Source organism: Leuciscus leuciscus, assembly GCF_965113295.1.
Source record: "Leuciscus leuciscus genome assembly, chromosome: 21".
Taxonomy (NCBI): Eukaryota; Metazoa; Chordata; class Actinopteri; order Cypriniformes; family Leuciscidae; genus Leuciscus; species Leuciscus leuciscus.
Genome location: NC_138745.1, coordinates 32,687,061 through 32,713,213, shown reverse-complemented (window position 1 = coordinate 32,713,213; position 26,153 = coordinate 32,687,061). Strand labels below are relative to the sequence as shown.

Below are 26,153 nucleotides of genomic sequence, written 5' to 3'. Positions count from 1 at the left end.
AAGAACATGTCGAAAATGTCAATCCAAACAACATGATCTAATCATCACCCAAAGTTTATATACAAAAGATTTATTATCTAAAGCTGGGTGCACACTGTACAATTTACAACTGTTGCTTGTCAGACTGTAAGAACATGATCCTGGTAAGTAACTCTTCCAGAGTTTTACATCATCAATCCGTGACACATTCATTGACTATGAGCTGCATTTATGTGTGGGTTAGAAATGGTGGCTAGCAAACACAAAGCATTCATTTAATCATTGTTTCTCTTGAAAAGAAAACTGGAAAAAATGAAGATGTGTGTGTGTGTGGAGCGAGTGGTGCTTTGTTGTTGTCTCACAAATTGTGTCATCAGATTCTGCGCTCCTATTGGTTCTTTATTTGACAGTTGTCGTAAAAGTCACACTGCAAGACTGCACCTCAAAACTTCTGACATTGCCAGAATTCATTTGGAGGTAAAATTAGATTGCAACGGTCATTGATCGACTGTCGGCGTTTAACTTTAAGGTTTTACAACATTTGTCCGACAACCAAATCATGGCCAAAATCTCAGTATGCACCCCCGGATTTATTTTTAAACATGATGCATGAGAAATATTAATTGTTTGGACAATTGTGTCTTGCTGACAAATGTACACAGTAACAAGTGAAAATTTTCCATCAACATTTAATTAGTCACACTGAATTCTAACATCTAGGAATACAAAATGAAACTGGACATTTATTCAGTTGACATTTCTTCTGGCATGTCGAAGTTAATTAGGAAAGTGGACATTTCTGTGGCCAAGAAGATTGGATGTGACCTTTTTCTAGAGGTCATGTGTATTGTATTCAGAAATGTTTAATTGGAATTTGCCTTTTATTTAACTTTCCACAATATGTCATTTATTTCAATATCAACAAAAACAATTATCAATAAAATCAAATGTTTGGAGACTGAAAGCTCTAACTGAAGTATTACAGTAAAAAAAAAAGTAGAAAATTTAAATTTATAATGAAATGTCATCATAATATCATACTGTACATATTCATGTCCCAGCAATAAGGATGACATTGGAAAGTTTTGCAAAGGTTTCCCTTTTTTTTTTATTTATTCATTTTATTTTTCATTTTATTTTTGTCATCATTTCTTAAATCCAAAGATTATGTACATACTGTATGTTTTAATGTCTTGAAAACCAGCATTTGAATTCCTGGGATGTTTTGAACATTGTTGTTCATCCTGCTGATTTCAATGTCAACAAGGTAATGCTAGCTGGCTAAAAGAAATTATTTGTTGAAATTGCAAGAATGACGTTGCAAAAGTCTAAATGTGCTGAAAATTATATCCAAATATGTAGTATTTGTAAGAATTAATGGCATGTATATTGAGTATTTATACATTATAATCTTAATCTTATTTTGCAAGTAAAACGATGTTTTTTGTTTTGTTTTTTGTTTTTCTGAAACAAAGATCAATGCATTAAAATAGCTGGTAACATTGGCGTTGTCAACAGAAAATAAAATTAAAAAAATCCATATTGTTAAGCCCTGAATATGGTTTTTAGTGTGTATAAAAGCTGACAGAAAATGTAAAATTGCATTTCAACCAGAATAAATAAAATAATTTATTTAATCATACTTGCAAATAGCTACATGAATTGAATGCAGCCTAAACATCTACAGTCCTTTCAATGAAATCTCTCTCTGTAATCAGAATCCACTTGCTCTGACTTGAGATTTACAACGCTTCACAGAGCTGTACATTAATTTTCTGTAAAAAGCATCACTTTTCATTTTACGATACCAACGCAAATTTAATTACAACAAACTCTTAGACAACATTTGAAAAATTCTATCGACACACAACACCACTTACTGTTTCTCACAGATGCTGTCTGAATCTGGTCTTACGGTACGTTTACACGACAACGATGTACTAAAAACGGAAACGTTTTTTCCAAAGTCGTCAAAACGATCCCCGTTCAAACGGATCTGCGAAACCGACTAAAAACACTGTATTATTCATCCCAGGCCAGTAGTTGGCGATGTCACTTTGTAAAGAAACACTACACACCTAGACTGAACACATAATACGCATGCGGATGACGTCACCGGTTTCACAAATGTACGTTTTTGTAGTTTACACAGAGACGACAACCGTATTGTTTTCAAAATCTTGCACTTTGACCAAAACACCATTGTCGTATAAACGAACAGCCAAAATGTATAAACATTTTTCCGTTTTTAGCTGAAAACGGTGTCGTGTAAACGTTCCCTTACTCTAATAACACTTCTACGGTCACTTTCCAGACAGTGCCAAAGTAAATCAACATCTATTTACAATTTTTATAAAAATCATTTTCCACCTGTGCACACAGGTCAATGGCTTTATGCTTCTATTGAGTCAGACTCTGTATTCATGTTCAGTGTTGTGATTTAGGAACCTTGTTTTACTCAAACCGGAGATTAAGAGCTTCAATATGAAACACATTCACATATACAGAGTTAATCCCCTAACCGCTGCCCAGACCCAGCTGGTTTTGTATTTGTTCCTTTGTTTGAAAGTCAGTCATTGAAAAGCAAACAGCAACACTGCCCTTGGCATTTGGTCAGACATATGGGCAGATGGTATCACCGTCTACGCTGTGATAAACAGTCACAGGAAATCAGTTCACAGTAGTGTGGAGACTTCACGTCCCTGTCCGCAAGCACTCATCTCATCTTCCTCAGACGCATTCGGTTCTCCTTGTCCCGCTTCTTCAATGTGCTGATGAACTGGGTGAAAAACAGTTCCTGGTCTTTCCTCTTCAGAACCTGTTTGAATCGAGGATCCTTTCCGTACTTGTCCAAAAACTCTTTAAACGTTGACCTACAAAAGAGAACATCAAAATGAGATCCTTGACAGTCATCAAATGTTTTATGTCATCAGTTTGATTGTCCTCAATTGAGATTGTGGTGGTTTTCATGGCTAGACTTTGAAAGACGTCTCATAGAGGAGATTGTAGAGTCGTGAGTCTGGAAAAGAGCTGAAAACACATGAACCTGCACAGAGCAAATACAGCAATAATGCACAATTTTACAAGGAAATCACTCATTTTGGTGCATTTGCTGTCTGAAATCTTTCATTAAATAATTTGCTAAGGATACAGTGGTTGCCAGTGAATTCTGGGTGGTTATTAGAGAATTTTTCGAAGCACATGTTCTGGATAATAACTAGATGTTTTGTTGCCTTGTGAGAACTTGCAATGAAAGCATGCTGAGGTAATGTTTAACACAAACATAGATCTATATCATATTTATACACAGCAGTTGATTATTTAAGATGATCTTTTCTTTTAAAAAAACTCATTGTTTTGCTTCAAGGACAGGAACTGTGAATGTGTTAATATTAGTGTATGGATTCACATCTGTTCCATTCCATTCATTATAAATGAATCAGGTGAAGAATAGAGTAAATGCGGAAACCAGTCTCCATTTAATCTGCAAAAAGGGAAACTTCAAGCCGAGAGCTAATCCCTGCGGCATGTTTGAATTCAGTTCTGTAAGAGACCTTTAACAAGAAACAAGGTTATAATCAAATACACGACCATCAGTAATTTAACACTTTTGCTGAATGAATAATCGGCTCTAGAGATATTTTTTTCTTAGTGCAAAAGCAGTCACACTTATTTCATCTTATATACTGTATAAGTTCACCTGGTTGTGATTTTTGACTCCTCCAGCAGTTTTCTGTATTCTTCTTTTGCTTGCTGGAGTTTGCATTTTTTCTCTTTGTGCTCCTCTTTCATTCTTGCTTTGACAAACTGATCATAAATCTGTGGGCAAAAAAAAAAAAAAAAAAATTTTTTTTTTAAATGTGAAGATAAATGTAATGTTTATTTATACTACAGGGCTGCTGAATGCATGATTCTGATTGGTTGACGAACGTTCTAAGGCGTGCAATTATTTTCAGGGAAACGCACGGCTAAAGTAGTTCCAGGCAGGTTTTGACCACATTACAGGTTCATATCACTTCGCCACCTGATTTCAGTTATTTCAAAGTTTCTTACAGCCTACAACAGCAAAAGAACCAAAACCCACAACGACACTGACCAAGCAAATAAATATAGTAAACAATAGGATAAAAATGACTAATTATTTCCATGTTTTTTTGCCACAAAATTACATTTTATTATGTATGGAAAGCACATACTCTTTTTCTCCCACTTAAATGCACACACATATAGTATGGACACACACTCGCACAGAAATGTGTCATTAGTGCTGTTTTGATGATTTTATCAGCAAAATAGTCTAGCAACTTAAAAGCTACATGACATTTCTCACTAGCGAGCTAATAACGGCGCTGTTTTTGAAGCAGATAAACTTACAGTCACAGACTCAGGTAATTCACACACACTTAATCTCTCTCTCTCTCTCTCTCTCTCTCTCTCTCTCTCTCTCTCTAATAACTGCAATAATAACAGCATTAGTCTGCTATCAATTGCTCAAGCCTCTGTTACTAGCTCTAAAATGACGTTTTGGAATTAGCAACGGAGGCATTGGATGAGATGAGTAAGAAATTAGTCCCACACACAAAAGCGTTTTTAAGGAGAAAAATACCTGACAAATGTCTTGACATCTGACCAATGTCTTGAGGTGTGGTAACCATAGTTTAAGCATAATAATTGACTCTGGCTCATTGAATTACTAGAAAATATTGCACACATCCGCTTCATGTTGTGGCCGCATTACAACCTTGGGTGTGCATTATTTTCTAATTATTCCTTACATAATATATAGTGCAAATAATTTTCAATATTATCCTCAATGATGTGATACAGTTTATACAGTTAATGCAAAACTTACCACCAACTACTAGTACTTTTAAAACTACCATGGTGGTACTGTACGCCTGTGGAAGTGTAGAGGTAATGAAGTTGTATTAATGTTTGAAGTTGATTGAGGCTGATGTGAAAGCTTCATGTCAAACCTGTTTACGTTCCTCTGGACTCAGCAACAGGTACCGTGGATCAAATACAATTTTGTGCAGTTCTTTCTCCCAGGTGGAGAATGCAGACACCTGTTCAAGACACACAGGATGATTGACGCTCACACAGAACAAACGCATGTCAATCACCCACTTCATTACACACTGCTCCATCTGTAAGATTATAATGGCCCACTGAATTTTCACTTTTGGGTGAACTATTGTATTAACCTTTATGTCCTTTATTCCCTATGTCTGAAGTTTCATTATTGTCCCAGAATCACTGAATTTCTCACCCCTCTTTCCAGAAGCATGTCTCTGAAATGGCCGATCCGGAGCTCCAGCGGTAATGATCCATTTTTTCCTTCATCGCACTCATCAGGATGGTCCAGTCTTTAAAGCGATGGAGACAAAATACAACAGCTTTAATGTTGTTAATATCTCAGGAGGTAATGTCCAATAGACTGCATTGATTCTGCCCAAACTATTATGATATGCACACTATGTCGATTAAAATAAAAGTGTTTACCAAAGACTAACAAATATCAGAGTAAATATTGTGTAAATTAAATATCCATGTCATTTCAGCAGTTCTCACTCTGCCTTTTTTGCTATCACTAAATTGAATCATACGCTGAAAAAACAACACTTTGTTGCCGTAAATGAAATATTCAACGTAAACAAAATCTCTCAGAATCTCTCAGTTCTTCTTGAAATGTAAAGTGTAGGCTTGTGTTCTTGTCTCTACGCAGACATTTGGACATACATCAAACACCCAACTGTTCGATTTAAATCATCACCAAGAGAGACAGATTGTGAAATTTGCATCAAGCTGTGAGTGCAGATGTTGCCCACCACAAATCAAAGACTTCCTGTTGAGCTGCGATTATTAAGGTGAGTGACATACAGCACATCTGACACTATATCCTCCCGATCAGTTAAAGCAGACTCAGGATACATCTGTTGTCATATTTTACATGGCTCGACCCGACTTACTTGTAGCGCTTGTTCTTTGAACTACGTTCCTCTTCATCCTCGTCATCATCTTCATCAGCAGAATTTGAGCCGTCGTCTATTGATGGAACAAATCAAGCTTTAGATTAATATATCCTGCAAAGTATATAGTTTTATTTATATAGTAAAATATATAGTTGTATTTATGCACACAACACCATTTGTTTGAGGTTCTGTATTGATATACCTGGATCATGCCAGGTTGTTCATCTGAAAAGTACAATGATAACTAATTTACTCGAAAAGATTAAGGTCATCAATAAATAAACTCCATGAAACAGCAATAAAACTAAATCAATAAAGATGAAACGCCTTCCGTGAAATGAAGCCAACCATATAATAACTTTCAGACAAGATCCAGACTAATTCAATATTTGCAGAGCCGCTTCATTGGATTACTGCTTTTAGGTAATCCGCGAGAACATCACTTCTGCAGTTTGGTGTGTGTATTAAACTTTAGCTTGAGCATCATTATCACACTGTTAGGATTAAACTTCATCCCTTGTCAAGTTCATCCCTTTTACAGTGCTCCTGTATCAGTCATGAGTTACACTTCACTGATTCAGCAACTTAATCTGAACTCAAGTGACTCTTACCTTGAAGCTACAAGGACTTGCCAACATGATCTCATTAGTATTTGCGAGTACTGTACGCTACCATTCAAACATTTTTAAGATTAAAGATTAAAACCACTTCAGCAAGTATGTATAACATTGTAAAGATAATGTTACAAAATTAATATTTCAAATAATGCTGTTCTTTTGAACTTTCTATTCATCCTGAAATTGAACCTGAAATCACACCTTCAAAATATTAAGCAGCGCAACTTTTTTCAACTTTGATGATAAATGAATTTTGTCTTGAGCAGCAAATCAGCATATTAGAATGATTTCTGAAGGATCACGTGACTGGAGTAATGATGCTGAAATTCACAGGAATAAATTAAATTGTATCATAATAGAAAACAGTTATTTTAAATTGTAATAATATTTCACATTTATATGTTTTCAAGCCTTGGTAAGCATAAAAATCTTATTTCAAGAACATTACAAAAAAATATGACTAACCCCAAACTTCTGAACACTTGCATTTACTTAAATTTGGATACACACTGAAACACAATATCAACATACTGAAAGCATCTAAAATGTCAACACTTTTACCTTATTACAGGTTCATGGAAATACAGGTTGAGATGAGATGGATTTACTGAATCTTCCATAACTAAAGATGATGATGTTCTCATCATATATTTCATACTTGCTACCATTTTGATAATTCAATTCAGTTATATAAAGAGTTCCAATGATTTATCTTTGTTTGTGCCATTTGGATTTCAATTACAAATAAATTTGCCATTAAATAGGTCAGAAAACACATTGCCTGCATACTAATTCGTACACTATCTATCCTGAATTGTATCTAAAATTGGATATAATGTGTCCCAAATCATGGTATGTTTAAAAGAGAATGTTAAATATGTCTGAATAGTCTACTATTTCTGGCCAGAATCATTTAGTCTCACCTTTCTTGCGTTTATGTGGTGGGTCCTCGATGATTCGATTGAGGTCTCCACGGTCTTTCAGATCCACTGGTTTCTCCCATACTGACAAATGCATGGTGGGATTGAAGAAGAACACCCTGTCATCGCCTGTCCACACCACACACCTAGAGAAAAGAGAGATGCTGTTATGCTTTTTTTTATTCACACACACACACACACACACACACACACACACACACACACACACACACACACACACACACACACACACACACACACACACACACACACACACACACACACACACACACACACAGAAACACAACCCAACAGCCTGTTAGTGGTATTCTCACAAAGTGACTAAGAAATCCTGATGGAGAAAAAACACCCCCATCAAGACCAAAGTGACCCAGAGAGAGAGAGAGGATTCAGGGTCACACATGACAGCTAAGAACCACTAAAACCAGATGGCCTGAATTATTATAACTTTTTTTCACAATCATCCTTAAGCTGTTTCACAAGATATTTTTAAATGGATAAAATCCACAATATGTCCAGAATCAAATATCTACAAGCCTATTATAGGTTTTAGATTCCGGTCATAAATCCAAAAGTGACCAATTTTTCAGGCGTTCCGCACTAGATATTCATACCTTACAGTGATAATTTTAGACCCATTTCAGGCCTCATTCAGGGTAAGTCGGATAAAGAATTCATGGATTCTGCAGTAGTCTGTGAGGTAATTTGATACAACCTCATGCCAACCATGACAAACCAATCCTGACATTTCATTTTGCTACCCAATCGCATCAGGGAGATCGGCAGTGCCTTCCTGTACCGTAAAACTGACCAAATGATATAAAAAAAAATCTTTGAAACAGCGAATCCGCTCTGCTCATATGCAGTTAATCATAGTGCAAACATATGGTTGGTGCTAGTCGCATGCTTCATTTGTTGCTGGGATTCTTGAATTTTTAAATCATGTCCATGCAGCCTCCATATAAAACAATAACTACAAAATTTAGAGCCCTATTTTATTCTACACAAAGGACCATTTTATTGCTCAGAAGTTGTTGTGTGTAATATTTTCCACATTCTTTTCTGTCTCAGCTCACTATGCAGAACTACTATAATCTATTTCTAACTCAGTTCTTCCAAACACTGTGACTGTGCCACTATCCAACTTTATTGGAGCAATTTACCATCTCAAAGTTTATCCTAAAATGAAAGAGACAATTGACATACATTGATTAATCTTCATTTGATTCTTAAGGCCTGTTAACACCAAGGACGATAACTATAATGATTACAATAAAGATATAGTTAAAATCAATCTAAATAAAAAATAATTGCAGACACCAAAACTATAACGATAACGCCACAAAGAAACATTATCGTTGGAATCACTTTCAGAAATTTTTTTTTTTCCTCAGCCAATAAACGATAAAAACACTGACATCCAATCAGAATCTTAAAGAGCATTTAAACTCCAGCCCCCCTTTTAATAAACAGCATGTTATCATGCATTGGTCTGGACGCTAGTATAGTTATGGTTATGGTTATAGTTATTGTTCTTGGTGTGAACAGGCCTTTAAAATCCCAATATTGATCATTTAGTCATACCAGGGTTTCCTGCATCAGTTATCAGTGGTGACGGACCCTGCTGCTGAATTTACAGTCCCAAGGCAAAAGACCTCATATAAAAAGGCAATGTACCTCGAAATAATGGGAAATAATGTTTTTATTTGTCCTCATGTGCTGCGCAGAACAACAACAAACAGCAAGAACAGTCTGATTCACGAACAAATGATTCTTATGAACTGGTACCTCTGAGTTCAAAACAGGCTGCGTCCGAAATCGCATACTCTCTTGAGTAGGTACTTACTATGCGACCCCTAAAAAATTATTTTCAACATAGTATGAATGTCTGTAGTAGTAATGTAATCCGGACACACATTCGCCATGTTGTCATTATCATGTGATCTCACTTGATCTTTCCTTTTTGTCTAGACTCTAAAATGGGTTTTTATGCACCAACGGAATCTAATCCCGCATCTATATCTGGATAATCACACAACAGCTCCAATTCTGCAAAGCTGGTGTCATCAACCACATGGTAAAAGCAAAGATTTACCAGTTCAAGCCAGTTTGTGTGTGTCAACAAAAGCTGAATGCCATAAGCCATGATGCCTGCCGGGTTTCAAAAATGTCTGTGAGTGTGTGTGTGTGTATGTTTGTGTGTTTGTTTGCAGGGAAGGAAAGCCCACACTGCTTTGGCAGAGAGAAATGGATGCCTTGCATAACACATTGTCCTCATGCAGGTTTTCGATTGGATGTCACAGCATCTGTTGGAAGTTTGCCATGTGCACTGCTGTATTTTATCCAAGCATGTATTACTGTCATCAAACAGTTATACAGCAGCATGCATCATTTAAATGGTGCTAAAGCTGCTGACATTTATGACAGAATGAGAGGAGATAAAACAAACATCTTTATATCACTATATAAGAACAAAGTGGCTATTAAAGCATTTCAAAACACAGGAGAAAAACACTGCAATTTCAATTGTGGCATTTTAAAGTGTAGGTTGACACTGAGACATTTGTGTGAGAACAATCGATTGGTCATTATCTTGCATGCGGATAGTCATTTGTTATCAATAAAGATGCATCAGATTAATGGTGAGCTGTACAATCATATCTGTGCAGACAAAACGGGTAGTTACCATGGTGATCCAGGTATAGGCGTGGTTGCAACTGGCCGCTTGTCTTTGGGCAAGATATCCTCGTCCATACTGACTTTAAAAGGCTCATCCTGGACACAAACACACACACACACACACACACACACACACACACACACACACACACACACACACACACACACACACATACACCGAAAGGAAAGGTACACCATAAAAGACATTAAAGAGCATGTGATGTTGTCTGAGTGACCGAAATGGCCATGTGAGTCTTGTTATGAGGAATGCTTAAATGTATGTGTGTGTGTGTGTGTGTGTGTGTGTGTGTGTGTGTGTGTGTGTGTGTGTGTGTGTGTGTGTGTGTGTGTGTGTGTGTGTGTGTGTGTGTGTGTGTGTGTGTGTGTGTGTGTGTGTGTGTGTGTGTGTGTGTGTGTGTGTGTGTGTGTGTGTGTGTGTGTGTGTTTTGTCTGACATTAGCTAAAAATGAATTCTGTTTTATTCATATAATTAATATATTTTAATACAAGTTTTTAGCTGTGATTTATGGCATCATGGAGGAATGCAAGAGTAATCAAATTCATCTCAAATTAAAAAGTAACTACATTTATTTAAGAAATCAATGCTTATTGTACAATAAAGTAACCACCATTTTGCAAGCATATGTGCAATCCCAGAATGCATCGTGTAGAGCTCAATGAAAATATGATTTGAACAAAGCGTGAGTAATGTCAATGAATATACTTTATTCAATACCGAAAATTATCCATACAAATATACTGAAGAGCTGAACCGCAACGAAAAAAAAAAAAAAAATATATATATATATCTTTTTTTTTTTTTTTTTTTTATCTAGCATTTCGAGATTAAAGTCGAAATATTTATATTCGACTTTAATATCGAAATATTTCGACTTTAATATCGAAATATTTCGACTTTAATCTCGAAATGCTAGAATTATCCTTTTTATGTTGCGGTTCAGGGCTTCTGTACAAATAGTTCCAATAATAATAAAAATATATATATATTACTCATTATTTATGTGACTAATGTATTGTTATGCTTATTAGAGTATAAAAACATCGCTGTATATTTTCAAAGTCACTTATGAAATCAAGCATCTAATTTTAGTTCATTTGCAACAACATTTTGGAACAGAGCAGGTGTTTTTTTTTGTTTTGTTTTTTTTCTACTCTGTAATCAAGCAGGCGAAGTGAACCTCAATTATCTCATCCCAAACATGGGTTACAAGGCTAATAATAAAATATAGTGTTGATTATCAACCTGATAAATGGTCTAGATGTGTTCAGCCTTGAACACACACTCGGAAAGCAACCAATTACCCAGTCCCTGCATGACCGAATGCTGCAGATTACCGATTCTCCACATACTGTCAGACTGGCGGTCTTGCACACTCTTTACGGTCAAATGAATTACCGTTCTGGGGGAATTTCACTAATTAATCTGGCTGAGAAGATTTCAAAAGCCGTCACCTATGGGGACACTGTGTTACGGCGCACTTCAACAAAAGCGATTATTAACTCAATCTTAATTGGACTCCAAATCTGATTCTGCCCGCAGTGTGACCTTTTCCACAAATCAGTTCGATATTCTTTCTCCCTCTAAGACAATTCAAAACTATTTTCATGAGGATCATGGTCTGGCAACAAATGAACTGAATGACAATGGCAATTATGTGGATGTTGCCTTTAATATCATTTTAAGACTAGCTAATGAGAGAAAGACAGATTACGAACCTCAGCTTTAGCCTCTGGGTTTGGACCGCGGCGGAGAACTAAGGCGTCTGTGCAGGATGGCTTCTTTAATTCCAGTATCTTATCTGAAGACAGAGATAAATGCTCAGTATCCCCCTGTGGCCCATTTTCAATCCGCATTGTTTCTTCAAACAATCTGCACCCCATCAACAGTAAATATAGTTCAAATAAAAAGAGTAAAAGACAGGTCCCTCTAAATGGATGTCAGATATTCTAATTAAACACTCAAATACTCACTTCATCTACTAATCAAATAAATTCATCAATGAAATCCCATTATGAAACACTGCAAATCAGTTTGTATGAGAGCTATGTTTCATTGTGCCTTTAAGATTAGCAATCATCAAAAGGAGTGCCTTCATTTGCACATATGAATATATCTGTTTAATTATAGCTATGTTCATATGTGTGAATGACAGGATTTTTCTCTGCTTGATTGCTATTCCTCATGCAATTCCACCACAGTTAAAAGGTTGTGTTTTGTATTTTTATAATTCAATATTAATCATTCAATTATGAAAATTAAAGATTATTGATTAGTGAGATTTGGCTATACTTGTGAGGGTCAAATGTCCTCACTTGTAGTCAAATATTATGACAACAGACTAAAAAAGATTATAAATCAGCCAAAACATTTTTATATTTAAATCTAGTGTTTTGCACATGTTTCTCTGATGGGTAGGTTTAGAAGTAGGGGTTGGGCCTTAGAAAATATAATTAAAATCAATGGAAGTCTATGTAATTGCCTCACCAATATAGTAAAACAAACATACATGTGTGTGTTACAGTGGTACAGTAATATTTTTTATTATTACTACAGTTTTTACTGTATTTTTGATCAAATGCAACCTATAAGCATAAAACACAAATTTACTGACCCCAAACTTTTGAATGGTAGTGTATATACAGTATACAGAAAGTGTAATACATTGAGTCCAAACAATTAAATGCTGTTTGCTCAAAATGAATATTGACAGAACATTCAGAAAATCAATAATGTATAAAAAAAAAATCACAAGCAACATCAAAAAGCAAAAGACATTGCAACATTCTGAAGAGCAATTGACAAGCATAAATCTTGTTACAAAAATCAAATAACAGCTGGCAGACAAATCAATAAGAAAACTACACACTGAGACTGTCAGTAATGGTAGAAACCATTATACAATACAAAGCCAGTCACTTTAGATAGTTTGAACACACTTAAACTCAATCTGCCCCAAAAATAATTTGCACTTTATCTCCATGGAAAAGTATGAAATTAGATGTGGCAAGCATAAGGTGGAGTGGAAATCAAATGCGCTGCTTGATCTTTTGTCCTGCATGAAATTCAACTCAAGCGGGCTGCATACTGAAGCAGCTCAGGATAAAACAACAAAGAAACATCAGGGAGAAATAGATCCCGCTCAGAGGTGTGAATGGGGATTGCTAAAGGTTGTCTCGATTTTAAAGTTACTTAAAAGGCATGCAAACAATTCATTCTGATGGTATATCAGCAGATAATACAACTGGTTGTACAATTAAAAATATATATTTTTGTTCAATGTTCATAATTTTGGGTCGGTAAGAAGTTTTAAATATTTTTGTAATGTTAATATTTTAAAGAATGCTCATCAAGGTTGCACTTATTTAATCACAGTGATATTGTGAAATATTTTTTTCAATTTAAAATAATGTTTTCCATTTTAATATATTGTAAACTGTAATTTATTCCTGTGATCAAATCTGAATTTTCAGCATCATTACTCCAGTCTTCAGTGTGTCACATGATCATTCAGAAATCATTATAATATGCTGATTTTCTGCTCAAGAAACATTTCTGATTATTATCTATGTTGAAAACAGTTGTGCTGCTCAATATTTTTTGATCAATTGAATGTATCCTTGCTTTTCTTTCAAAAAACACTCTTTTACTTTTGAGCAATGAGCAGTAGTGTATGTATACAGTTAAATGAGGCATAAGGGGGGCAGATAGTAATGGATTTCTTACAAAACATCTAGCACTGACAAATTCAGATTAAACTTGGATGAAACGGTTCTGGCCCCATAGCAACTCTTTGTATTTCAACAAGCAACTGCTTTGCAATAAAGCTGAATAAAGATTCAGTTTGATTTATATCAGTCATCATCGTTACGCTGGAAGCGTTGACGAGAAACCTCTCATCCACGCCTACACAAACCATTCATCTGTTTCTGTTAGCGCAGACACTTCCGTGGCAAGCTTCCACTCTGAGGTCTTACGACAGACAGAAGACAGTATAGAAGAATAACTGTGTGGCGACTAGTTGAATCACAAGCTGTTTATGCTGTTGTCTAAAACATGCAACGCATAAAGCAGAACTGCACAGACTCACAGTGTAGAAGGAAAGAAGTTGATGGTTGAACATTGCTGGATATATCAAATATGATCTGTTTTGTTCACAGAGTTCAGAGTCAGATCTGTCTTGTTTCAAATACAACAGCCTTTTTTCCACCGCTGGGCCGAACGGTTCTAAGAACAGTAAGGTACGGTTCCAGTTATATTTCCACTTGAGCTTGATTCGGCACAGAAGGATTAGACAAACTTGATTCGGCCTGGAATTCTCAGCACGGTTAGCCAACACTTAATTTGAATTTGTTTCATTTTAATATTGCATAAATTATATTTGACTTAAATGCTTGTATTTAAATATTTTATATTCTACCAATGATAAAACTGTGCCATATGTTGAGTTTTGTGAAGGAAGGCCATTGGTTGGGAGCCTTTGAGCTGTGTTTATGATCACTATAATATAGTGGTACATATACATAACAGTGACTGTAAAATATATGTTACTGTAGGAATGGGAATGGCATATTTTTGGTTTGGTTTCACTTTATTTTGATGGTCAACACATTCTGTTGACAATGAGTAATGTTGCACCTAAATGTCTACTAACTCTCATTAGAGTGTTAGTCAAGTATTAGTAGACTGTTAGGTTAGGGTTTGAATAAGTTGACATGTAGTTGCAAAGTTATTTATAGTCAGTAGAATGTCTGTTGAAGGAGGATCACAATAAAGAGTTAGCAGATACTGTATTAAGCAGACAGTCTACTAAAACTCTAATGAGAGTTAGTTGACATGTAGTTTCAAAGTTACTTATAGGCCACATCCACACGAAGCCAGAGCTTTCCCTATCCGATATTTTTTTTCCCCGTTCAAAAACAAAATTCCGTAAACACGGCGTCATCTCAAGAAATATCTGCGTACACACGAAACCACTGAAACCGACTCAAAACGATGTAGTATACATGCCAGACCAGTATGTGGCGCTGTAATTCTGCCACAGACATACACTAAAAACGGAGAAGAAGACTTAAAGCATGCGCATAAACCTTGCGCTCTGTATACTATGGCTGTATACAACAATAATATTTGGCACAGTAGCTTCTTTTTTTCTTTTTTTCTTTTCTTTTTTCTTTTTTAATCAAGAACTTTGTTGAACAATATGAAAAACCATAAATGTAGTTGCTGTGACTTAACGGTGTCTGACTAGTTGACACTTGGTGTGATGACATCATCGTTTCACAAAATGTACGGATTGGCCGTACACACGAAAACGCAAGGGTGGCGTTTTCAGATTTATCCACCTTGGGACCCGGTTTAAAAAAATAGCGGTTTCAGTGTCCGAAAACGCCGGATCCGTGTGGACGAAACGCCAATACGATAAAAAATTTATACGTATACAGCGAAACGCGTCTCCGTGTGGACGGGCCCATAGTCAACAGAATGTTCAAAAGGGACCATCGAAATGAAGTGTTATTTGTTATTGATATTTGGGATATGGTCATTGGGCTATTTTTGATTGGCCATTGAGCTAGTTTTGTTATGCAGACTTGGCAACCCTGGTTGGTATACACAATGGAAATGCAATTGTGAGAATGCTACTTAAGATTGTATTATATATCATGTGTGTAATCTCACTTGTCGCTCTTTGCCCCTTCCAGTTTCCAGTGAGTAGGGTCACTCCAGGAGCAGAGAGTGATGTTAATGCGGTGATCTGAGAGGGAAGGACGGGTCCCAGCAAGCTCTCCCAGCTTCTACGTGTTCCTGTATGCCACAAAGAAAACATGGAAGTAGATTTTACTATGCATGAACCACAGAGACATACCGAGAGAGAGAAAGACAGATAATTACAGATAAAACAGATTGGTCAGCCATAAATTCAATCCAACTAAAAACCAACTTAAAGTCACGTTTTTCAAAATAATAACAAAGGCGTAGCATGATGACTGCGAGAGTGAGTGTGGAATCATGGGAGTTGCCACTTGACAAAATAGTGTTGTCTCTGAGGCATGTTACAAACATGTTACTCGCAGTAAATCAAGAAAATTTGAGATTCAAACAATAAGACTATAATAATGATTACGTTTTCTGTCAATAAAGTTATCCGAACAGGTATTCAGCTGTCTAATAAAACACATTATGGGCCCTATCTTGCACCCAGCGCAAGTGACTTTGTACACCGACGCATGTATCATTCCTATTTTGCACCCGCGCAAAGCAGACTTTTCCCTCCACAGAAGCACGTCGGTAAGTTAGGAAATACACTTGCGCTCCCGGGGCGGTTCAGCGCAAAAAGGAGGCGTGTTCCAGCACAAACGTTCCTTCATTCTATTTTGCAGGTTTAGAAAACAATTGCGCCACTAACCAGGAAAATTTTTTTTAAGTCAGTGGCTCGTTGCGCATGTTAATCAAATGCTATTTTAAGGGCGCATGCTTGGCCATAATCAATGTAGCGTGTGCACAACGCGCACTTTGATTCTCTCATCTACACAGAAGCAGCAGTTTTCATTTTTGCAAATCATACATTATTACGATAGATAGATAGATAGATAGATAGATAGATAGATAGATAGATAGATAGATAGATAGATAGATAGATAGATAGATAATAGATAATAGATAGATAGATAGATAGATAGATAGATAGATAATTTATTATAAAAGCATACATCTAACTTACACATTTACCCAAATTATCATACGCCTGTTTAACCGAAGTTAATTTGGGTGGGTTTCTCCATTTCAATGTAACTTCTCTCTTTTACGGCCGTGACGAGAGCGTAGCTCTCCTTGGCTGTGAACCGCTCCTGGCGTGCGTCTGGCAAATCCGCCGTTACAATAGCAATCCGCTATGGAAAAAGCGCGTCTGCTCTTAAAGGGAATGTGAGATGACGCTCTGATTGGTTTATTTCACGTTACGCCCAAACCACACCTATGAATAATGAAGCTACTTCAGACCAACCCATTTTAGATTTGCGCCCGCCGGGAAAATAGCAACAGCGCCCAAGACCCGCCCACAAAGTTACTTGCGCTTTGCGCTTGACACTTGCGTTTCAGATCGTTAAAATAGGGCCCAATATATTAAAGTGTCTTTGGTGTTTCCATGGTTTCTACGGAAGTAAAGGGTAGCGTGGATATGACGTCACTGACAGGCGACGCAATGACACGTTACACTGTTTAAAATAGCTGATTTCTCTGGATTTAAATATTGTTAAAACATTTGGGATTATGTAAGTACACAAGTTAACAAAATATATAACATCGTTCCAGTGGGTTTGTTGTATATTGTAATCCAAATATCTTACATATTGTGCCTTTAAGGTGGTTCTAATTGGTTTTCAACTGGTCCAGCTAAAAGAGTGTCGATTACCAGTTGGTGGCGCTGGTTTCTGTCATCTTGGTAAAAAAAAAAAAAAAATGAATGGTGTAAAAACCAACTTGACCAGCTTAAGCTGAAATAAGCTGTTTATACAGAAGGGATTGCATTAAACCATGTTATTTCCTATTAAATATGGCCAACTGTGAAAAGTAATACTATTAGAGAGATGATGCCAAGGACACTGCAAAATACACAAACATTATGCAGTACAATTCAGTCTGGCTATCCGGTTTCCACCAGCCAATAAGGCTATGGAATCAATTCCCAAATCTCAAACCTGTCATAAACAAACCTACAGGAGGAACAATCAACATTGCCTTCATCATTGGGAATCAAAGGAGTGTTTAATTTTACACGCTAACTTATTACATTCATCAAAGCTTCAATCAAAAGTTCCGCTGACTGGTTAAACACTGAAAATGTTGGAAAAGCCTCGAGGCTCTTTCTCATCAACCGGGCCATATTTAACCTTTAATTTTCTAGCGTCTGTCCGAATTGTGCTCAACAGACTCTGCTTCTTCATAAAGGTTAATTACATTTGGCTTCAGCTCTGGGCTGGGCATTGCTGAAATCCAGAGGGGTTGACAGATTGTCAGGTTGAATATGTGCCATTTCCAAGAGCACAAAAAGCAGATGCATTTTTAAAGCATTTGTGATGTTCTGCTTCACAAAAAAAGGTTGAAGTTATCAAGCTTTCGGGATTGTAAATGATGTTGCCCTTTCTCTTTCCGTAGTTGCCCTTTTACGCCACAACTTAAAAACGAACCCGTTAAATAATGTCAATTGAAAGAAATTATACTAAAAATAAATAAAAATGGATGTGAATATCAAAATGTGCATGGATTCGAATTCGAACCGGAAATAGTAGACATCCGTGTATCTTTGGAATATTAATTTCAACATACTACGATTTGAGACACACTTATTCTAATTTCAAATACTGTTTGGGACGGATGTGGACGCAGCATTCATAGTTGGGTCCTGTCAGTTACTTTTTTGAAAAGATAGTGGGAGTTATGGGAGTTAAATGAAGAGGGAGATGATGAGATCTGCTCATTAAAACATTTAATGGTGCATGAACGCATGATTTGCATCTGTTCCCTGAAACAATATGGCGGTTCTTGCCACTGCTTTCAGATCCAGGAGAGATCTGAAACTCACACACACAAATGCTGGATTGATAACCTTGGGCAGCTTTAGATCATTACTACACTTCATGATGTCTGGCTCGTCTCTAGCTTACCGGGCATTAGCTTTCATTTATTTCACTCAAAGTTGCATATGTCGCGCTGTTTCGGTACTCTTGAGGACGTGTCTCACACATATCTCATCAATCTTGAATTAGCTGCTTGTCTTACGTATATAAAGATGAGATCGTTTAATGAGAACTGGCACGCAGGCCACAGTTAAAAGATGTCTTCCAGCTTAGTCATTAAATAATTAAAAGCGCATGATCAAAAACCTGAAAACTGATTAAAGCTACCAAAATCAACAGCGAGAGCGTAGCGTTCACTGCCTCTGCCGTAGTACTGCTTTTCCACTGCTAAAATATGACACGAGTTTGAGTAGACAATCTCAATTTTGAGTTAACTGTCCCTTTAAACACTTTTTTTTTTTTGTCCTTTCACATTGAGGATAAAAAAGGACGAATTTGCTCATTGAGATATTGAGGCGTCCTGTATTCCGAGCGAAACAGGGTCGATTGGTTGATATTTTTCTTGGGAAGGTTAAGATACTTTGATGCGTTTGGATGTCAGAACTGATGGGATAGAGGGTGACAAGAGGACATCATTTGTAATCTGTTGTTATGAAGGCATCAGACAAAGCAAGTGAAAGCTTTCAGAATGACCTGTATATGAAAAATGTTTGCTAAGGGTGAGAGACAGAGACCTTTACAGTCGACATGATGTGTGGTGAATGTTAAGGTTAAAATGCAAGGTCTAAATCTGTGCGTTCTGCTACACTCTTAAAAATAAAGGTTATTTGGCGTGGTTCTATGAAGAACCTTTAACATCAATCATAGAATATTTTCATTCCACAAAAAGGTTCTTTATAGCGGAAAAAAGTTTCTTTAAAATATTTAAATGCTCTTCACTCTAAAATAATAATGCTTCCTTTAAGAACTGCTCAATGAAATGTTTTTGGGAACCTCTTTTGGATTTTTTTTTTTTTAAGTGCCTATGTGTTTTTTATTTGGTTTGAAGTTGTACCCTAATGTTTTCAGGCTAATCTAAGGCTTTGTTCCAAAAAAACAAGTGAGCTGTCTTGCTGTCTACAGCCTATTGTATATAGGCAGCATCCAAAAAGAAATGAAACCTCACACGGGTAAGTTACCAATTGTAAGCGTTCTACATAACTGTGCATGGGAGAAACAGCATTACATGACCTAATACATTTGTAAACATTTGTGCTGCAGGAATGCTGTCTAAAACCTGGAAGCGAGTTGTCATTTTTTTGCACTTCCCGTTCCATCGTCCAGAAGTCAATTGGTTTTTGAATGGGATTAAAGGTCCTTTTACGTTTAATTCAAGGACACGAAATACATCAGTAAACCCCACGTGTGATTTTTCTATGCTTTTATGTGTCTTGAAAAAGGTGGTTGCTAACAAGTGGCTAAATGAGACTAGGCTGTAGGGGACATCAAACGTCATCACGGCTACCAGGTAGACTCATCTACTCGCTTTATATTTGCATTCTTGAAAAAATGTCTTACTCAAACTTTCCAACTTTTAGTTTTTATAAAGATTTAAAGAGTTGTCATGATGGTAAAGTTTAAGTCATGCAACTGTGGTTTAGTTTGGTTATAGCCTAACTTCAGCGTTTTCTTGAAATTGTATTTAGTCTTTAGAATTCATAAATGTGTGCATTTGAAGACTATTATAAGAACTTTTTTTCTTTTTTTTTTTTTTTTATAATCCAGAAAGCATAAGCAAAAATCGAAGGTGATGCTAACTTGGTTGTCGTATAAAAATACATCATCACTGCAGCACTCTATGCATTATAGGAGAGACTTCTCTGCAAAGAATTTATAATGCTGTCTAAGTACTGTATACAGTGTGCTAAAAATAAGTCTTTTAGAAGGCAACATTAGGCAAAAAATTTTACTGAGTCCAAACATTTTCTCCTTTCTACTATCCATAGTTTTTTTAACCGCACAAAAACAAGTCTTATGCAACTGTCTGAGGATGTCTTTCTACAAAAGGAATAGAAAAAGTACAGGTAGTCATCCATACTGTGAGTGACTGCCAAAGCAATGTGTGAAAAGCATTTGGCATATCGCAGCGAGGATCTGTAACGTCACTAACTTTCAAGCATGCCGACCTGAGATATGCACATATCCATTTCCAAATATTAGCATAGTGTAGGTCCGAACAGACCACATCTTTTATCAGATACATTTGTCATAAGAGGTGAACTCCAATGCACCCATTGTGTATCCCACTAATTTGTATCAATTTACAATTCCTGTCATGCTCATGCGACCGAGAGAATAATAAATGTTTATTTATTTGGGAAGCAGAATGGCCTCTTCATAATGAATGAGAATGTATTGCTACTATTGACAACTGGACCTTGAAGCCCCTTACTTGATCGCACTGCCCACCAAGACGATTCACTGGCCTCACCATCAGACACGCTTCTATAACTTCTGATTATATTCACTCAGCCGGGTAGCTGGTCAATTTTTATGGACCATTTATCACATCGCCAGCCCTTTTAAACAAGATCACCACCATGAAGGTGCTATCTAATCATATTCAAAGTGGATGAGCGAATTTGGCTCGATAGTTATTAGGGAAAAAACATGCATCACATTACCGTAAGTCAAGATAGTTGATCATCATGTTATGAAATTTAGTATAAAAAAAATCGAATCACATTTATAGCAATTCATTCACACATTAACCATAAATGTTACTTTTAGATTCCAGGCAGTAAAAATTTGATATCTTTTGTTTGTTTTGTTTGCCGTATCTGACTCAATCTGTTTAATTGTACTGAGCAAAAACACAATTCTACGTGTCAACTAACTCTCAGTAGAGTACTGGTAGACTGTCTGCTTAATATCTACTAACATTTTATTTTGATGCTCCCCACAACAAACAGGTTTATTCCCGAACCCTAACACCTAACCCTAACCTAACAGTCTAATTCATAATACCGTCTATTAATACTCTAATAAAAGTAAGTTGACACGTAGTTGCAAAGTTACTTATAGTAGAATGACCATCGACATAAAGTGTAACCTTTAAGATGACTGTTGGCAAAGCTGAATTTTCAGCAACATTACTCCATTTTTCAGTGTCACATGATCCTTCAGAAATCATTCTATATATAAAAGACGTTTCAAGTGACTTGAGTTTAAAGTTGTCTGGTCCCAAAACACCTTTTGGGGCATTTGAACATCCAGCTCTGAAATCATTGTAGCTCAGGTTTTAATAACTATTGATGTGCTCACCATATAAATCACCTTTCTGCCTCCCGCTTTGTCAAACTCTAGGGAACAATAATGATGCTTTTATTTACGTATAATGCGCAATAATATCACATGCTGTGAGATAATTAAACCTACGGCTTCAAAACTCATGCTTCATAATCCATTTTTGTGAGTCACGTTATTTACGACAGACTGAGTGTCTCCGAGCACTGGATGCCTCTCCCTTCCATTTCAAACCTCGCTCTGCCAAAACATCTCGTATCAAAGAAACAAAGGAATAAAATGTGACCTAGTTGAGTCCCACGGCACATCAAACGCAAATCAGAATCAATGAGCGAAGACGTGCGGCACATCTGCCAAGAATTGCGAGCATTTTAACTCCGGAGACTCCTGTTGGCCTTAAGACGCAACAGAACCGAAGGCTTCATTCTTTTTTTGGGAGGCATCAAGAACTCCGTCTTGTGAGCTAAACCGAGTGGCCTTAGGGCAAGAGTGTTTTGGGAGAGACGAGTTGAATGTTAAAAGCTGTGCTTAAACTCTTTCTTTAATTAATTCTGGGAATAATTATGAAAAGCCCAGTGTGGGTTGGAGTTTAGAGCCTGGGAGATTTAGGTTATCTGGGTGTAGGCCCACTAAAAACAAAATTAATTTTATATTTTACATCATCAGCCTACGATCCTTTGATTGGATAATGGGTTTTACTTTTAACTATTATTGCATTCATTATTGTAGCCAAAACTAATCCCAGTTATAATATCCATGAAATTGATATACGCTATCAGATACAGCTTCTGAAGGCTTCTAAGATTTCTCTAGTTCAACTTTCTGAAGTTGTAGAGATGCAACCAATGCAGTCAATCTTTTATTGGACCCAAATTTCTAGTTTGCCTTGGCAGCCAAAGTGAGGCTCTTACCTCTTTTAGGCTGTCATGCGACAACGGTCCTCTTCAAAACTTTGAAGATGAATTCTTGTTTGTAATATTGCGCTGTCATATAAAAATGACAACACAATTTCACAAGCTCTCATCATTGCAGCACTTCGGCATTGCCCTGCATTCGATATCTCTCCCTGTAATTTTCTCATCAAGTGGCACTTTAATCAGTCTTATTTCTATATTTGGGAAAACTGATTGAAATACTGTTTTATGTAATCACAAAATTGCACATAAACACATGAAACGCACATTTACACACACTAGCAAGCGTTGTCGACCTATGCTTTCAGATACTGATCTACCATTCTCAGTTTTTGAAGGATGTCACGCCTCAGCAGTGCATTGTGGGAGGCCAATCAGACCTGTCGCGCCAAGGTTGCCACCCCTGGCCTTACTAATCTCCCCAAACAGATCCGTCTAAAGATCGGGTAAACAAAAGGCCTCAGATGCGTGACATTAATTTGGGAATTACTCTGATCAGCAGGACCACAAAAACCCAAGGAAACAGGGAAAGTGAGGGACTCAAAATGCAGGCAGTTTGAATGCCTATGTTTGAATTCCATTTTTTGGGGAATAATTGTTCCATTGAGCCTCCTTTTTGGGACCTTAACGGGATAGGGATGAAAACTCTGTCATCATTTGTTCACCCTCATACCGATCCAAACCTGCATGACTTTCTTTATTTTGTGGAACGTAAAAGAAGATAATAAAAATGAAAATAAATAAATAAATATATATATATATATATAGATATATAGTCCATATAATAAAAGTCAGCAGGGTCAGTTCAGTTTTAGCTGAACTATCCCTCTAACCATGGCATCATCAATGCATTGGTTCAAATAGATGGATGACACCTGGGTTGAGATCAAACAAAGGAGTACAAACGCAGAACGCATCAACTAAATGGACATATACATTTTGCGCATTTGGGAAGATGTGCAAGAGAACAAATTGGCCTTTTTGGACTCAGCAGTTTAAATAAAAGAGGGCAGCATATAGGAAATCAAAGTCTACAAGAAAAACAAATCAATACCTACTGTTTGATTCTGATAACCCACTTGAACAAACTTTAAGGGTCAATAGAAGACTTCACTTCTGTAAATAATGGGCAAACCAGCTCAGCCTTTTGAAACAAGAAAGCTCAATTCTTCAAAAGACAAATTAAAACTCTGAGCATTGGTTAAAAGAACTCTAGTAAGTGCATCGAAATAACAGTAAGAACAGGGGAACAACAAATGTTATCTCAGTTTTGGTTCAAGTTCCAGAATTTTATACTCAACCAAATGCTATACGCATTCACTCTCAAACAGGTGAGCTAATATAATAAATGCAGTTCAATGGAACAAAGGATGTGCAGATTATATATAAAAACAACCATTTTGTAAGAACACTATCCAACATATAGATGACAATGACAAAGAATATTAAGGTATATGTTGACAACTATTCGATTAGTAAAAACAAGTAGTTGTGAACCCAAATTGGTTTGTTATTAACCCAGTGTTTTTACTGTAACTGTAACTTGTTTTAAGTGTAGCAAGCAGATTCAAGTATGGTATAAAGGTGACTCACGGAACAAGAATTACTGTAAAAACACTTTCTTTGAATAAGTGAAGCTGCCACTTGAAATGAGTTATTCACTGCATTCAGGGTGTTAATAACTAAAATTAAACCAAAGGAGATGCTGCTCCTCTTAATACATTCACTGATGGCATATATTTGCAATTTTACTTGATTACCTTATTTATTAAAACGAGGTGAAACATTTATTCCAGCATGGGAATTGAACCCGGGCTGCTCTGCATAGAAAGTATTTCTAACTCTGGCCCTGCTACACACTGCATAAATCTAATAGTGCATAAGAACTTTTCTTAAAATTGAAATGAAGTATTCAGTTTTTTTTATTGTTTTTTTTACTTGCACTATATTGAAACGCTTCATGTACTACATTTTACAGAAGTAGACTTACAATGACGCGGTGCGCTGAGGAAACCAGAAGCTCGGACACAATTCAAACACAGAGGCCCACAACTCCCACAACGATCCCCCTAGTCTTTGTGACTCTAAAGAGGTTTAACTTCTGGGAAATCCTGGAACAATTAATGTTTAGCCAGACATCTGAGTTGAGGCAATCCCTGATTGTTTCCTAAATTGTTGTATCGAAAGAGGCAAAGAAGTACAAGCGAAACAAGTCAAGCATGTCAACGCTTAAGCAAGTGTTCTCACTTGGTAGGCTTTCACCACCACTCCTTTTTACATAAATTAAAATATTTCACTATCACAGCACACTTTGTTTTGATAAAAGCACTATGTGGTATATATAAATAAGGCAGCAAAGACTTTCATGCAAGGTCCTTTCTGTGGTGTAGCTGTTTGCTTGCTCTTCATTGTGTGCCCTGTTTGTCTTACTAATGAATTTGGATTTAATTTGAGATCTAGATAACAGGACATGGATGTACTCCTGTCCCTTGGAAGTGCTGGGTCAATAGAGATTACAAGAGGGAAGTAAGTCAATTATACTAAATGGCATTTTCCAAATGTGAATAACATCTCCTGTTTAAAAGGTCATATAGGATCTTTAGACAAGTGTTCAGTCTTACTCATGGACATCTACATTTCTGCTGTTATGGGTTATAGAATTACACGCACCACTAAAAGTCAGAAAAAAAATTAACTAAGCTGTGTCTGAAAATGTTTATTGCCTGCAAAGGCAACATTAAGTAGAAAGGTATAAAGGGCATGTCCGAATTCAATTCAATGCTAAATACAAATAAATGCAACCAATCATATACAGGTACATAGGTTAACTCTTTACCCGCCATTGACTGAAATTTACGGCTTTCCATGTTTTCACTGTTATACGGTATGGGGCGCTATTACACATCTTCTGAAAGAGTACTGAATCTCCTGATCAAAACACAGGCGAAGAAAAAGCAGAAACAAGCAGATGCATATGTAAAATAACAAGATCATCAGCATTAAACAGCATATAAATCAAAACTGCCTAATGTTACTGAATGAAATGTCGACCCAGGACGAGCTATAGGACTGTGAAGCTTTGGGGGTGTTGATGAATCTACTCAATCTATGTTTTGATCATCGTTCTGAATCCGATCTGGATGTAGACTAAAAAAAAAAAAAAAGAATGCA

General features: G+C 36.5%; 1 protein-coding gene across 2 annotated transcripts in view; it reads right to left on the bottom strand.

Annotated features, from left to right (window-relative positions):
• Nucleotides 1-517: 517 nt before the first annotated feature.
• The window catches only part of tcerg1l (transcription elongation regulator 1 like), a 78,662-nt gene continuing 53,026 nt past the window's right edge, over nt 518-26,153 (bottom strand). The window contains exons 6-14 of one of the 2 annotated variants that reach the window (XM_082151824.1): nt 15,887-16,012; nt 11,926-12,008; nt 10,196-10,284; nt 7,492-7,634; nt 5,949-6,024; nt 5,249-5,345; nt 4,956-5,045; nt 3,680-3,798; nt 518-2,852 (exon numbers count right to left, since the gene is read on the bottom strand). In XM_082151824.1, coding sequence (XP_082007950.1) covers nt 2,696-2,852; nt 3,680-3,798; nt 4,956-5,045; nt 5,249-5,345; nt 5,949-6,024; nt 7,492-7,634; nt 10,196-10,284; nt 11,926-12,008; nt 15,887-16,012 — 980 coding nt within the window. In that variant the 3' untranslated portion in view covers nt 518-2,695. The other variant, XR_014201079.1, reaches the window with a different exon arrangement.